General features: G+C 38.2%; 1 protein-coding gene across 10 annotated transcripts in view; it reads left to right on the top strand.

Annotated features, from left to right (window-relative positions):
- The window catches only part of GLIS3 (GLIS family zinc finger 3), a 175,160-nt gene that overhangs the window by 105,216 nt on the left and 54,355 nt on the right, over positions 1-15,589 (top strand). For all 10 annotated transcript variants that reach the window (XR_001873743.1, XR_001873742.1, XR_001873741.1 and 7 more), the window contains exons 4-5: positions 6,686-6,847; positions 8,114-8,224. Coding sequence is in view for 7 of the 10 variants with exons in the window: in XM_017808301.1 (XP_017663790.1) it covers positions 6,686-6,847; positions 8,114-8,224 (273 nt within the window). In the remaining 3 variants the exon portion in view is untranslated. The remainder of the gene's footprint in view (positions 1-6,685; positions 6,848-8,113; positions 8,225-15,589) is intronic.

Raw genomic sequence — 15,589 nt, 5'->3', positions numbered from 1 at the left:
TAATTACTCAGCCAAGTGTGTACAGTGTGACCAGTAAAGTGAGATTTTGTTCTCACAGAGAATGCAAAAACCTAGGCTCTCATGTGCATCTGTCTGAAAAAGTAGCCTGATTCAGTTTCCCATATGAACCAATGTGTAGGTCTTTGCTCTGCATTAATATACCCTCTTTTTCCATTTATTTCATTGCCTTTAGAATTATAGTAGCAGCATGTAGCTCTCCTTACTTAAAAAAATACCCAAAGAAATGGATGTATTGGAAAACTGAAGTCACACTAGGGTATAGTTTATTAATCTTGTTCTATCCCTACAGACACATACAAAAAAGCATTATGTGCTGCTTAGTCAAAAGCTCTTAAAATATGAGCCTTACAGCTGTTAACACTGACTAGTCCCATAAGTCTTAATCTGACTAATAATATGAACTTTCTTTTACATCTATTGAGTATAATAAGCCTTTTAAAGTAGGGAGTACAAAGAAGATAAATAACAATCTCCTTTAGATTTTGTCATGGTCTGTGATTATCTTTTGTTTGCATTTGTACTTATGCTTGCTGGATCATAAAATTTTAAGGAATCTACCAGAAAAACATGAAGTGAGGATATTGCAGTGGAGGGAGCCTTCTTTTTTAAGAGGAAAAACAACCTGACTAATTGCTTGTTGACTTCAGCAAGCTCTGGACCAAATTGCCATTAAAAGACTGGACAAACAGGCATCTACTATAATCTGTGCAACAAATATAAACATAACATGTCATTGTTTACTAGAACAAAGAATTCCAAGACTTTGTATCATTTCATAAGATTAACTATAAAAGCAAAAATAAATGCCAGCCTTTGCATAGTTTTGAGGAAAATATGTAGCCTTATGTGAGCTCAGTGCATTCACCAAAGCATTCAGCCACCACATTAGAAAATGTGTTCTGTTCAGATCGATGCTATAATGAAGTGCTGCTCTGAATGCTACATTTTCTTCCATTTAAACACTTAAAGGGTTAAAAGCACTGCACTTACTTTACCATAAATGAACGTGGGCTTTTAAATCTCAGCTGTGGCATGCAGCCTCCTTGTTGGGGAGCACCTGATGTCAGCAGTTTGAATGATGTCTGACACTAATTATGTGTCATTCACAAGATTGCCAGGCAGGAAAGCCTGAGGGAATAAAAATCTATTTGAAAGATTTTCATATGAGGTCTTACTCTCAATTTTTTGAAAGCACTTATATCTATTGCAGAGCAGCACCTTGGTAATACTGTTGAGAAAGGAAAATACTTTAAAACCTATTAATTAATGCTTGAAATGCATTGCTCTTGTTTGAAAGCCATATCAGGAACAGCTTTTATATCTGTTAGTGTGTTAAATACAAAGCTGGGGAAAGACACTTTGTCCTTGTCATACCCCTTACCTTGGTGCTGACACAGGAGAACATACCTAGTCAGCATGTCAAAGCATTCAAAATTTACTGACAGATAGACATAAAACATTGTTAAATAATTAATTTGCCCTTGATCTGCTAATAAATCTTAGAAAATGCTACATGACTACTGAACAATTCAAAGATTTGTTTGGGACTTTATGCATATGTTACCCCAGATTTATTTTTCCCTATTCATTTTTAAGGATACCATTCCTTCCATTTGCATATATGCATTTGTGTATGACAGCATTCCCTAAAATCTAGAAATGGCTGATATTTTTATTGAGATAACTTCCTTCAAATTCTAGGATTTAAAACTTTTATTTGCCCTGCTTATGGTTAGTTTATGAATATTACGAAAGTAAGCAAGTCAAGCAGCTTGTCAAGCCAATCTCAGACAGTAATTTGCTGTTATAAATGGGGTCGGGTCAATGTCCAGACACTATCTGGGGTAAGGGGTTCCTGGTGGTCTAGTGGTTAGGATGCGGTGCACTCACCACCACGGCCCAGGTTTGTTTCCCGGTCAGGGAACTTCTCTGGGCAGATGGAGCTCGTCAGCCCTGTGAGGCAATCCATCTAAGAGAAGGTCACTCTAAACAAACCTGCGTCCTGAGGACCTCACTGGCACTGTCCAAGCTCGCTCGGCCCCAGCAGATGAACCTCAGGATTAAAGGGTGGGCTCAGTTCAGCGCACACTGGGTCTCACCTAAAAAATCCACTGCGCAGGCTCAAAGGCCTTACCCACATTTGCAAAGCCGTGTATCTCCAGCGCGCTTGTAACAAATGTGGGTGGAGACCTTTCCCGGATCTTCGTTCACGAAGACTGACCATGATGATGATGATCGGGGGTAAAAGTCCATCACTTCTTCCAAGTAAAAAGTGATAGGACAAAAGAAAACAGCTTCAAGTTGTGCCAGGAAAAGATTAGATTGGATATTAGAAAAAATTTCTTCACTGCCAAGCTTGGAACAGGCTGCTCAGGGAAGTGTCAGAGTCACCATCCTTGGACCTGGAAAATGTGGCGCTTGGTGACTTGGTTTAATGGTGGACTTGGCATTGCTGCATTATCGATTGGACTTGATCTGAAGGATCTTTTCCAACCTAAACAATTCCATAGTTCTATTATTTTAAGGTTCAAGAGTGCTTCACTTTTTCTCAAAATAGTGGTCCTCAGTAGGTAAACTTTGTACATTTAACGGGGACTAGTAGGGCTACAAATACTGAGAATATCCCACTGATACAGATGATCTGTTTGACTTTGCTGGATTATCGCATTATGAAAAGGTGGACTGTAAGTCAGCCAAATGCGAAGCAATGCAAGCAGGAATGAAAACATATAGCGTATAGGTAGGAATATGTGAAGATTTTTAATATCATATACTATTAAGCTATAGTTAGATTAAGAACAAGCTAAGCTGCCTGTCGACTTTTAGAATCAAGACTAGATACTTTTCAGTGAATGGATAAGAGCTCAGACAGATGTTGTTTCCCAGAACAAGGTCTTCAGTCCTTATTACACTGGTAATCAACCTTTTACAGTGAAAACTAGCTAATTTCTTAATCACTTGGCCACTAAATATCTGCTACTAATATTAAAGTATTCACACAGGTATTACCAAGCTGTTCTTGCAGTGTAAGGGTCTAAATGTATTTCACAGACAAGGTTGCTGTCTAATTCCAGGCAGGGCTCAGAAGTGCATGGTGCATCCAGCAGGACTTTGCATGTTGCACAGGTTATTTTCTATAAACCTATGTAATTGTCGTTTTACAGGATGGATTGCCTGGTATGATGAACACCATCTCTGTGTATACAAAGATAAACAGTACATTCATGAGAAAATTAGTGTTTTAAAGTCACAGCACTGCTTTTGCTTTCTGTTGACATGCTTTACCTGTCACTGTAAATATATTATTTCTTGCTTTTGACAATTATCCTTATAAAAAGAGATCCCAAGTTTAGGAAGTACAGAGAGGAAATTTTCTATATGAGCTACTTAATGGTTTCAATTTGCATGCAGCAGTAAAAGTAATAGCTCAGTGACTTGATTTCTGTATCGCAGTTTAGGAAAACATTACACATAATACTTGCAAAAAATCTGTTTTAATCTGGGATATATTTAGGAGTGTTAAACAGATTCAGAATGCTAAATGTATGCCATATACTTAAGTGACTAGCTGTAATAAAGGTGTTACATCCTCCTCTTCAACAGCAGTTAATAACTTAGAAAACTGTGATGAATTTCATTTCAAAATACAACTACCAACTACCTGACCTTTTTCCCCCTTAAGTAGTTGTGTCTTGTCTGGAATACTTTCATTGAAATCTGTTTATCGGGATAGAATGTATATTCTGTGTTGTTGAAAAGAGTATCTTTTCATTCCTTTTATCTTAAGCATTGGAGATTCCCAAGGCCTCAAGAAATTTAGTTTATAGAGTAAACATTTGTTAACTGTTGAGTAAAGATGGTCTTTCTAAAAATTACAGGCTTGCAGTGTCTGTGTTTAGCTACAATGACTTTTTCAGCAGTACACAACTATATTTAGCCTTGTGAATATGCTACACATTAGTTAAGGGCTGTGGAGAGAAGAGAGAACTTCAGAGTATCTTTTCTCCTTCCAGGTTGTGCCCAGCAATGTAGGAGTGTTTAGAAATAACAATTCTTAAATTTGTAATATTCCCTAGTTCTGCTTAGTTAAATGTTTTTGCCCTTTTAAAATCAATACTAATTTTACCATCTCATAAGCAATCATTTACACCTGTTTAAGTTTGTTTGTGTACTTGAAGATTGGGAGTTTAATAACCTGTGAAATAAACAAATAATTTTCATTGGTCTGAAATTGAAATTCATGGTTGCTTGAGATCCTACAATTTATCTCATACTTATATACAGCATAGTTACAGTCATTAGAATGGAAGGTTGTTCTTTTATGAAGTTATTACAAAATAATAACTTGTCTCCATAAGATAGGCTAATCAGTAGGTTTCTTTCTAATTTTAACGTAAGTGGTCTTGAATTATTTTGCTTTTTGAAGGTTTAAAACTGAAAGAGTACATTTAGATTAGAAATTAGGAAGAAATTCTTTATTGTGAGAGTAGTGAGGCGTTGGAGCAGGTTGCCCAGAGGAGTTGTGGCTTCCCCACAGCTGTGTCTGGAAGCGTTCAAGGAGATGCTAGATGGGGCTCTGAGCAACCTAGACTAGTAGAAGGTATCCCTGCCCATGGCAGGGGAGTTGAAAATAGATTGTATTTAAGGTCCCTTCTGACCCAAACCATTCTATGATTCCATGATCTTATGATTCATTTGTTGTATCAATTTTTAGCTCTCATGCTTTTATGCTTTCTCCATCAACTCTTTACTTTTTCCTAGAGAAATGTGGTATTTTTATCCAGGCAATTGTAAAAGATATCTATCTTTTTTATTTTATTTATCCTGTAACATTTTCTAATAATATATCACTAAAATTATTTTTACACTTGCAATAATTTTATGTATGCATGCTAAAGCTTCATGAACATAAGGGCAACACCGTTTGTACAAGCATAAATTAATGTTCAGTCATCAAAATTGGATAACCTGAAAAGCATGGTAGGTTTGCTTTGGATATAGGGATGGAATATAAATAAAAAGCTTCATAAGTTGATACATTTTCTGAAATGGATGTGTGGGAAAGATAATTTGCAATTATGGTAGAGCAGGGGTGATTGATCCTGTTTCTCAAGCTTTAATTACTTAAGCTCAATTTTAATATTGCTATTTTATAGGTAATGTGATTTATACTTTATTCTTTAAACTTGTAACTCTGTCTTGCATTGATCAAAATACAGATGTGCTTAAAATTAAAGGATAAAAACTTTATATCCTTTTTTCCCTATTTTAAAGTATGTTACAGATTTGTAAGAAAGCCATGCTACTTATGATCAGAATTATGTCAGTGTTTTCCTACCTCTGCTTTTGTAAACTTACACACTGAATAATATATTATAAATTTATAATATAAATTTGTTTGTGTTATTCTGACATCAAAACAGTCTGTTTCTTTTCAGTGAATGAAGTTAATGTGTAGTGAAATGATGGAAATTGACAATTTCTTAGCTTTAGAAATTTTGACATCTCTGTACTGCATTATTGTTTTTGCAAGTATACAAGAACCTCAATCTAGCATGTCATGCAGCAGATGCTCTAGATGTTTCACAGTAGAATATGCAGCAGCTGAAACTCATAAGATTAACTGATCCCTACTGATAGAATTTTAGGAAGCCTATACCTCTGATATTCATAAATATTTAAGTATAATTGAGATCAAGTGTATATAAAAATGCTGGTGTTAAATAGAATGATGTTTTTCAGTTTCCCTTAGGATAAAATATACTATGGGAACATGATAGATGAAGAACTGGTTTTCTGTTCATATAAACTTAGATTTCTCCACAGATGCAGTACTTGATTAGGTATAGAAGTACTGTGCCATGTGGTTATTGGTTACCCATAAGGTTTACATCCTATTTTGGTGGGCTTACATTATTTTTAGTACCTCATACATTTACTCATGGCAGAAAGGTAAAGACATATATTTCAGAAATCATTTTACTTTTTACATCATCATTAGCAAGGCAGAGCAGACTGACATTTTTCTGCATCTGACCCTGAGATTAGCTCAGGTGGTCAGAGTATGGTGCTAATAACACCAAGGTTGTGGGTTTCATCCACCTATGGACCATTTACTTAAGAGTTGGACTTGATAATCTGTGTTGGGCCCTTCCAACTCAGAATAATCTGTGAAATCTCTGTGTGTAGTGTGTCTTTGCTGTTGCAAAGGTGGGGTCGGTACTGAGAGATGCCTCTTTTGGCTTAGTTGCTAGTATCTAAAGAAGCCCAGAGCTAAGATAAGGGTAGTTAGTACAGGACTTGGGAACCTCATGATGGCTCCTTTGCTTTCTGTGAGCTATGAGAAGGAGAATCAGCTGGCTCTATGTTTCCCAGATAGGAGCTGTGCTCTCAGCTGACTGGTCTCTTTGGGTCTCAATATCCCATCTGTAAAATGTAGGACGTGCTTCCCTAATTCAGCCATGTGCAGGGAGGGTACATACATTCTTACAATCTAAGTGGTTTGAACACTGCAACAACAGCCACTCTGAGAAGCCAGGCTTTCCTCAGCTCTGGAGAGGTACCCAGCTGTAGCAGGCTGGATGTCTCTGCATGTCCTTTCACGCTCCTGTTTGGCGTTTGCTGTGTGTGCCTTCCGTTGAAATAATTTCTTTCTCTTTTCTAGTTTAAGGGTTGCAAGAAAGCCTTTTCCAGACTAGAAAATCTCAAGATTCACTTAAGGAGCCATACAGGTGAAAAGCCGTACCTTTGCCAACACCCTGGCTGCCAGAAAGCGTTCAGCAACTCCAGTGACCGTGCCAAGCACCAAAGGACACACTTGGAGACTGTAAGGATACAGCATTCCCCTTGCAGTCCCCTGTACATTAGACCATGTGGTCCTTTCCTAGAGCTTGGTGAGAGCGGGTAGCCCATAACCGTAGAGACAGGAGGGTGGAGTATCTAATGAGGCTGTTGAAGCTGTTTCAGAAGTGATCCAGTAATGTAAGTGTGGAAGAAGATGGGTCAAGCTAGTTGATAAAAAAGTTACAGGTCTGTGGTCTTTGCTGCAGGTAGAGGCAGTAACTTTCTCCCACTTAGCTGATCTTTAGGGAAATGGAAACAATCTGCGATAATAACTGCTCTTCTTTGACAAAAAGCTAAGGCTGATGCATGTACCAGAAAGTCAAGAGAGGAAGAGTAATTTTGCATATCTAAAAATTTTTATGCCAACAAATTGTTGCTTGTAAATTTGAGTCACAGATGAGATTTGTTTAAAAACTTTTGTTTCATAACAAAAGATCATGTTTTGTCAGAGAAGAGCCTTTTCCCAGGGACAGGAGTCCAGAAATAAAATTACAACAATGCCATTTGAATGCCCTTAAATGCCTGTTAAAAAATAAATTATCCATTTTGAATAGTCAATACTATGGCTGGGAAGTTAATCATTTGTACAAAGTGTTTTTGGAAATGCTTTGTGAAACATAAATTACTAAATTGCAAAATAGCTAATTTCAGGAAACAGTTGGACCTGATTTTCTAAGGTGACATATTAGAAAATGTGAGCTGAAGGAGTTGGTCTTGTACTTCCCATTAGAATGTGTATTTTTGTGTATGTAATACTTTTGAAACTGCAGTATTCAATGCTTGATTTGGTTTTTGCTTGCTTTCTTTCTAATATAGTAAACTAACACTTTTTCTTGTTCTCTTTTTCTAAAGCAGATCCTTCTGTAATCCTAAAAAGTCTTTCTGGGCATTTACTTCAGTTTCTTTTCCTGGTTCACTAAAGACTGTAATTTCTGATTAAGTCAAAGATTGCTCTGAGGGTGGAAGAATTGTGAGTATATCTAGCAATATTCATTGTACTGATTACAAAAAAAAAAAGGTAACAATGAAAGGTGCCATAATGAAATCTTTCCTTTGGCTTGTCTGCCTTAAAAGCCTTAATTTCATGCTTTCCCTTTCTAACAAATTACTAAGCATTCTGCTTGTAATAATGTATGTTTGTGTTCTGTAGTAACGCTGTTTGCAGCATCCCAAGGCACAAAAGGGATTCTCTTGTGTTAAAATAATCTGTGATTTAACAGTGGCTTTGTCCTTTTTCTTTTTGACTTAGAAACCTTATGCGTGTCAGATTCCAGGATGTACTAAGCGATACACAGATCCAAGTTCCCTGAGAAAGCATGTGAAAGCCCATTCTTCTAAAGATCAACAAGTCAGGAAAAAGGTAAATTTCCTACTGTCTTGAGTGGTGTAAAGCTTACGTGGAGAAGTCATTGTTATAATATTAGATGTTTCAATGCGTCTTCAAGATTAAACTCTAAATTTTATTTTCATATCCCAGACACTTGCAATACCAAGCCATTTCACAATATCAGTTCCCTGTGGATATCAAGTCCATGAATCAAGAACTGTTTATATGTTTAAGTATATCTCTGAAAAGCTAAGTTGTGACCTAAGGGAAAGATTTTCTTTTTTTGAGCATTTTTCATTATAGCTCCAATTAATCACTGGCACTATTTCATTGGATTGTTTAGATCATTAAACGTAAAAGTCTAAGCTTTTAGTTTAAAGGAACCTGGTCCTGATAAAAGGGCAACATGCATGAACTGATTTAGGGATAGATACACCTTTGAAATGTCAACACTATGTTGAACAAGTTATAATTTAGAAGTTTTAGAATTAATTATACAGCCATTCATAGCAAGTAGCCAGAAAAGTGCTTCATGCAGCACTGGAAGCACTGAGTGGCAGTATTTAAAGCTGCAGTATGCAAATAGGAAGAGTAAGTTTTGATTCAATGGTTTGTTGAAGCAACATGTCAGTCTCTGAGGAGCTGACCTGTAGTATTCATGAGAAATTTCCTTTAAACTTATGAATGCCCACACCTGTATCAGAGATGAAGTAAATAAGCGTTCATTTTCACCTTAATGAGTAGTTCTTTGGCTCCCTTGTTCCTGTGCACGCTGCCCGGAGGCTGGTCTGCCAAAGGAGATTTGCAAGCCTTGTTCTGCCTGTCTCAGAGGGCAACTCAGCCACCCAGACACCATCTTTTACAAGCTTGTAAATTAAATGCTAATCAGTTCAATTCATTCTGAGAAATTTGTGTGATGCCTCAACTAAAACTGGCATAATGGACCTGAATTCAGGTATTTAACTCCACTGTATCATTACTGTCATTGAAGGCAAAATAATGTGTTATCCCCTCTCTCATTTTGCTATATTTCACTCATGTGTCAGATTTTCCTTCCTGCATTTCATTCACTATTTGATTTTGCTCAGTTTTCATTCCCTCTCTGTGCCAGACAGTTTAAACTTGACCCTTTTTACTCCTCACTTGACTCTCTGTGGGCACATTCTGGACTTATCCCCCATTTTTTCATCCCTCTTTGATAAGGATTTGTTTATGCTTATTGATGACCTGAGCTAATATGGAAAGGGAAATAAGCCAAACCTCCACAAAAAGAAAAGAAAAATTGTGGTATCTGTCAAGCAAGATACTTAAAGCACAGATAAAGTTTGCATAATGTTAACAAGGTACAACCTAGCTAGTTTCTGGACCTTTTAGAGGTTATAATTACTAACTAACATTATGCTTTGGTATTTGAAATATTTCCTGGTGGTAATAATAATAAAAAATAAGAACAACAAACCTCTCAGTGCAGAATTAAGGTTATGTATGGATTTAATTAAATGTGAAAATTGGTTTAATGTCAAAAAGGTATTTACAAAAATGTGAATTCATCAAAAATAACCATAAAAATTCCAAGGTGTTAAAGGCACAGTAGACTAATACTTCCAGCCCTAGGGATCTATTCTGTTAAAAAGAATGAAACCCTTTGCTGTCACACCCCATTAGTCATGGGTTCCTTTAATATATTGTGCCTGACTGCTTTTAATCCTCCTTTTAACCTCCCCCTACATACCAAGTGACATTATTGTGGCGTCTTAAGTTACTGGCTCTCCAAGACTGTACCTGCAAATGTGTCTTTGATGTTGCATAGTCTTAAAGAGCAGGATGAAGTATATTCATAACAGTGGAATCAGCTACTTGCTGTGCTAATGTTTTAATTGAGTCTTCGTCCCAGATTTTTTAGATCTGTCCTTTGACCTTTTCCTTGGCTCTCTAAAATGGAGCCAGATTATGCCATGGAATATAGGTAAATTTCCATCTCTGAATTATTTTAAGCAACATTTGTTGATATGTGTCTATGACTTACCAAATAAGGCAAAATGCCTTTTCTGCAAATCTTGTAATGCAGCCACTGTTTCCCTTCTCCTCCCAACTCCCAGCCTCCAACCATACATTAAATACATTTAACTGTGCATCTCTCCAGGTATTGGCATGAAATTCTGTAGAACAAGAAGATCACAGCACAAATATACTTAATGAAAGCATTTTAGTCGATAGTACAATAAACTTTCATTTACTCTTCAGAGGAAAACAGAGCCATGAGTGAGTAAAGACAGCCATGGCTGCTTTAATCGTCTTTGTCCAATTTGCAGAATTCTTCATAAAGATGAGGGCAAACATGTACACAAATATCACGGAAATACCTGGGAACAGATGCTGAAAATGTTTTTATATACATTTTAGGTATAATCTCTATGCATCATAATATTCAGTCTGTACTTTTAAAATATTTTGGTGGGGTAAAAAGCAGTGCTTATTATCTTAATTTAAAAAGGAAAAATTGCTGGCTCTGCCAGAATTTCATCTTCCCATGAGGAAGATGGATGGACCTCCTTCTAAGCAGGGAAGTCACTGACAGAAAACTGGATAGTACCCAAAATGAGAGCTTAAAGTGATGCTGAGAAGAATACTAATGTACAACATGTCCCTGGACTACAATTACTTTTGAAACCTGTTCTCTTCTTAATCTTGTCCTCATTTAAACTTTGAAAGGACAACAAACTTACAAGATTTTTTTGTAAGTTGACTAAACAAGTAAGCTTATTTTCAGTTGGTTACACTCTTTGTTTTCAGTAAACAGCAAATGTCTTTCATCTGTGAACTGATAATACTGTGCTCAAAAATAAGATTCCGTAGCTCTTTTAGTTTGGAAGCCTTTTTACTGAAGTCAGTGAAAATGAAATTATAAAATATATCAACAAAATCTGGAGCCTGCACTTTTAGATATCACGGAATCACAGGATGGGTCAGGTTGAAAGGGACCAAAGTGGATAATCTGGTCCAACCTCCCTGCTTAAGCAGGGTCATCCTAGACCACATTGCACAGGATTCTGTCCAGATGGTTCCGGAATATTTTGAGTGAGGGTGACTCCACAACCTCTCTGGGCAATCTGTTGTAGTGCTCAGCCACCCACACAGTAAATAAGCTCTTCCTCACGTTCAGGTGGAACTTCCTGTGCACCACTTTCTGCTCATTACCTTTTGTCCCATTGCCTGGCACTACTAAGAACAGCCTGACTGCATCCTCTTGACACCCTCTCTTGAGATATTAATAGGCATTGTTGATGTCCCCTCTCAGTTGTCTCTTCTCAAGGCTGAACAGACCAAGCTCTCTCAGCCTTCTTTGTAAGAGAGATCCAGTGACTTGAAATCAGTACAGAAAGTGAATACTACCCTTATGTTCTTCTTGAAGATCCATTTTTGTGTGAGCTAGCACTCAGCCTTCTACAAGTATAAGAACATTCTCTTTTCTGTACAGGTATACCATGAAAATAATTTGCTATTTCTCTAGCAGTCATGCTGAAGAAGTCTGTATTTGTAAATCTAAAGAAAATATTTAGTTCACTTTCAAGTATTGCAGTGCAAGTCCCACAGTGAATAGAATGGAATGGGTTCTCCACTGGCTTTGTGTAGATCTTATCATGAATATCTGAAATGTCTAATGAGTTTTTTAAAGGTTTTCTCTTTTAAAAAAGTGCATTTTTAAACAGATAAGAGATAATACAGAAAGGACAAAAGATTGCTCAGTTTTAGTACAGCTGTTTGGCGAGGACAAGGTCAGTTCAGTAATACTGACCTATCATCTGAACAATGCAATGGCTGTACTTTTAGATAGAGTTTTAATTTTATCCATAATTATAATAGTGAACAACTGTTGTCATGTCTAATAGTTCTTTAAGACAGAGCATCCTGCAAAAAAAAAAAACCCACAAAGACTTAAAGATTGTTTCCATTTAATTAAAGTGTAATCGATAAGGATACAACCAGTTAGGTGCATCTTTATTAAAAAAAAAAAAGTAAAAGATAATTTCAGCACTTCAGGTGAACAATACCAGCTAAAGGGATTGCAAAAGTCTTAGTCTGGACCTTGTATTGAAGGATAGTTTATACCAAATAATTTCCTCCTTCAGCTGATCAGCCTTTGATTCTTTAGCAGTTTTAATAGTGACCAGACCATATCTTTGATCTTATTGTTTAAATTAGTTATGGATAACCGTGTAATATGTCTTATCCATAACTAATTTGAACAACAAGATTTGAGACAAGTTTTGAGATGTTGAATGATTACCTGACGATTCCATCTGAAAGCTCTCTACAAACCTGCATTATCTTAGCTCATTTAAATAGGTCTTTAGGAAACCATGCAGGGATTCATCTGTCCAAATGGTTTAATGCCTCAGCAGATGCATAACATCATCAGTAATACTCCTAGGTTAGTCTTACTCTAACACAGCAATTGTGTCTCTTTTTCTGGGATAAAATCTTTGTACTGTCTCTGCCAGAAAGCAAATATCATGGAAGCGTAACTTCTGCCTAATAATCTTCCTTTTTGATACAGATTGGTCAATTGTAAAATGATGGCTGAACAAGTCACTTCTGGGGAGTTGTCATAACCTTATCCCAATGAAGACAGATTCCAATATTTGAAGAAATGCTTCCGATATTTGTTCCTGTGATATCTGGCTGGAAAGAGGTTTTTTCAGGTGTTGCTATTGGGGGATAAAGGACAGAAGGCAACCAGGATTTCTCTAATCCTAGTGGTATTTGTGCATGATTTCTTCCACATTGCATTTATTGCTCTTTCAAAAACCAATCAGTTAGCAATGGCAGGAGGATTTCAGAATACTTTTCCTGATTACAATGAGAAAAACACTGATAGACTGCATTGCTGAAATGAAGCAGGCAGTATGACACCTCAGCCATATCCACTCCCACTTCAGACTGTAGGAGATGCTAGTTGTAGAGCAGAGCAGTCCACACTAGGTGTGGAGCATGTTGAAAATAGTGGGATAAGGATATAGACCATCTGGCCAAAGCCATTCCTGGCATTGCCTAGCAGAGTGGCCTGTGCTGATTTTGACAAGGGTTCCCACCTGAACTGAGAGGGCTTTACAGAAGCCACCTTGCTAGTAAAGATCCTACAGGCATTGTTCTTCTCCCACTGTGCAATCCCTATATTATCAAAAAGGAGATATAAAATCTTCACCTTTAGAGGCAGATTTCAATAACTGATTTCTTCTGAAGCCTAGTCATTTTATATTTCTTTTCTAACAGTTCACTTATTCTCTCATAAAGCCCTGTTATGTATAATGTTGTTGTAGTTTGACTCCCAAAAAAACCCCAATTTTCAAGCCCCCCATAATTTTTCTCAAGAGTGAGCAAGTTTTCAGACATGCACAACTACCAGCATGGGGGACTTATATCAAAATTTATTACTAACACAATAAATACTATAATACATATATATACAACAATCCTAACTATCTCTCCTATGGTAAAACAATGTATTTACGTAGATCATCCCTCCTTTCCCCCCAGTAGAAGTCCAGAAGGAAAGAAGGAGAAGTCTTTTTCACTTTCAGGGTAGCACATTATCTCCTCTTCAAGGCAGCAGTTCCAATTCATCATAGCTGGAAAATATTTCTCTCTCTTCATTAAAATGCAAGGGTCTCTCTCTCACCCCTACTTTGCCCTTCAGTTCCAACCGAAGGTCTCACCCACGGACTGCGGGCAGGGACAAGCTCGCCTCACCATGGTTTTATCAGAGTGCAGGCATTCCATGAAAGTCCCTTTCCCTGGGGGGATCACGTTCCCCGGGTCAGAATGCTTTAGGGGCTTTTGGTTCAGTTCTTACCCCGAAAACGTTCTAGCAGGTCTCTTCTGCTCTGTCTCGACTGTAAACGTGGCAGCGGGGGGCAGGGGGGAACTTCCCCCGCATTCCTCGGTCTGTCCGTCCTGGTCCAGCTCGCAGGACGCCTCCGAGCTCTCGTCTCGTCTCTCTCTCTCTAGCTGCTGCTGCATTTTGGGACTCCCTTCACATTTGGAAGTCCACCCCTCCTTCCCAAGGAGGTCAAAGGGTTCTGGGGATTTAATTCAGTCTTACCCCAAAATCATCTCTGCTGAGCTCTTTCCCCCCCCTCCCTCACTGTGAGGGGGAAAAAGATGTAATGCAGGGGTCTCCCCTACTCTTTTGGAGTTCCCCTCGACCACCAGCCTCAGGGGGGGCTCCACTCAGCTGCTGTGCTGCTCCTGGCCCCCTGGCCAGGGGGACAAAGGCCCTGCCCCCACTCTCTAACATGTGGCCTTTCAGGGCATGACTGCCTCTCCTTCCAGCTAAGTAATCCAGTCTTCTTTTCCGATTTGTGTAATATGCTAATTTTGCAGAGGTGTATTGCAGCTTTGGCTCTGCATCAGAAACTCACTTGGGATTAACCATTTCCAGCCCCAGGGGGGTGCTGGACAAATCAAACTACGACAACTTTATATGGAATCATGGAATCACAGAGTGTTTTGGGTTGGAAGAGACCTTAAAGAACATCTAGACCTCATCTAGAACATCTAGAACATCTAGGCTCCTCAAAGCCCCTACTAGCCTGGCCTTGAACACTGCCAGGGTTGGAGCATCCACAACTTCTCTGGGAAATCTGTTTTAGTGCTTCTACCACCCTCACAGTAAAGAATTTATTCCTAACAGCTAATTTAAACCTATACTCTTTCAGTCTGAAATGAGTCCCCCTTGTCCTATCACTACAGTTCCTGATGAAGAGCCCCTCTCTGACTTCCCTGAAGGCTACTATGAGGCTTCCATGCAACCTTCTCTTTTCCAGGGTGAACAGCTCCAACTGTCTCTGCCTGTCTTGATAGTGGAGGTGAACTTCGTGATCTTCCTCTGGACTTGATCCGATAGTTCCATGTCCTTCTACTGCTGGGGGCACCAGAACTGTATGCAGTACTCCAGGCAGGGTCTCACAAGAGCAGAGAGGGAGAATCCCCTCCTTTTGAAGGAGCAAAAGGCCATGCTCCTTTTGATGCAGTCCAGGGTTTCTGGCTTTCTGGGCTGTGAGCACACATTGCTGACTTATGCTGAGTTTTTCATCAACCATCACCAACTCCTTCTCCTCGGGGCTGCTCTCAATCACTTCTCTGCCTAGCCTGTAGGTGTGATATATAAACCTGTCCATCTTACAATGAAAACAAGAAACTGGAAAAACCATAAGTCCTTAAAGACATGATATTGCCCTGTTGAACAGTATTCTCTGGAACTCAGACATACAAGTGTTTTCATTACAGGTTACCATGGAATTTTCTATAAAGTTTTGAGAGATTGTCTGCCTTTCTATTTTGTGGACTATGTCAGCAAATATATTATTCCCTCGGCAAAATAATACAGAGATTTTG

This window comes from Lepidothrix coronata, unplaced genomic scaffold, assembly GCF_001604755.1.
Source record: "Lepidothrix coronata isolate B3197 unplaced genomic scaffold, Lepidothrix_coronata-1.0 Scaffold22, whole genome shotgun sequence".
Taxonomy (NCBI): Eukaryota; Metazoa; Chordata; class Aves; order Passeriformes; family Pipridae; genus Lepidothrix; species Lepidothrix coronata.
The sequence above is the reverse complement of the archived record's forward strand: the minus strand, read 5'-3'. Positions and strand labels throughout refer to the sequence as shown.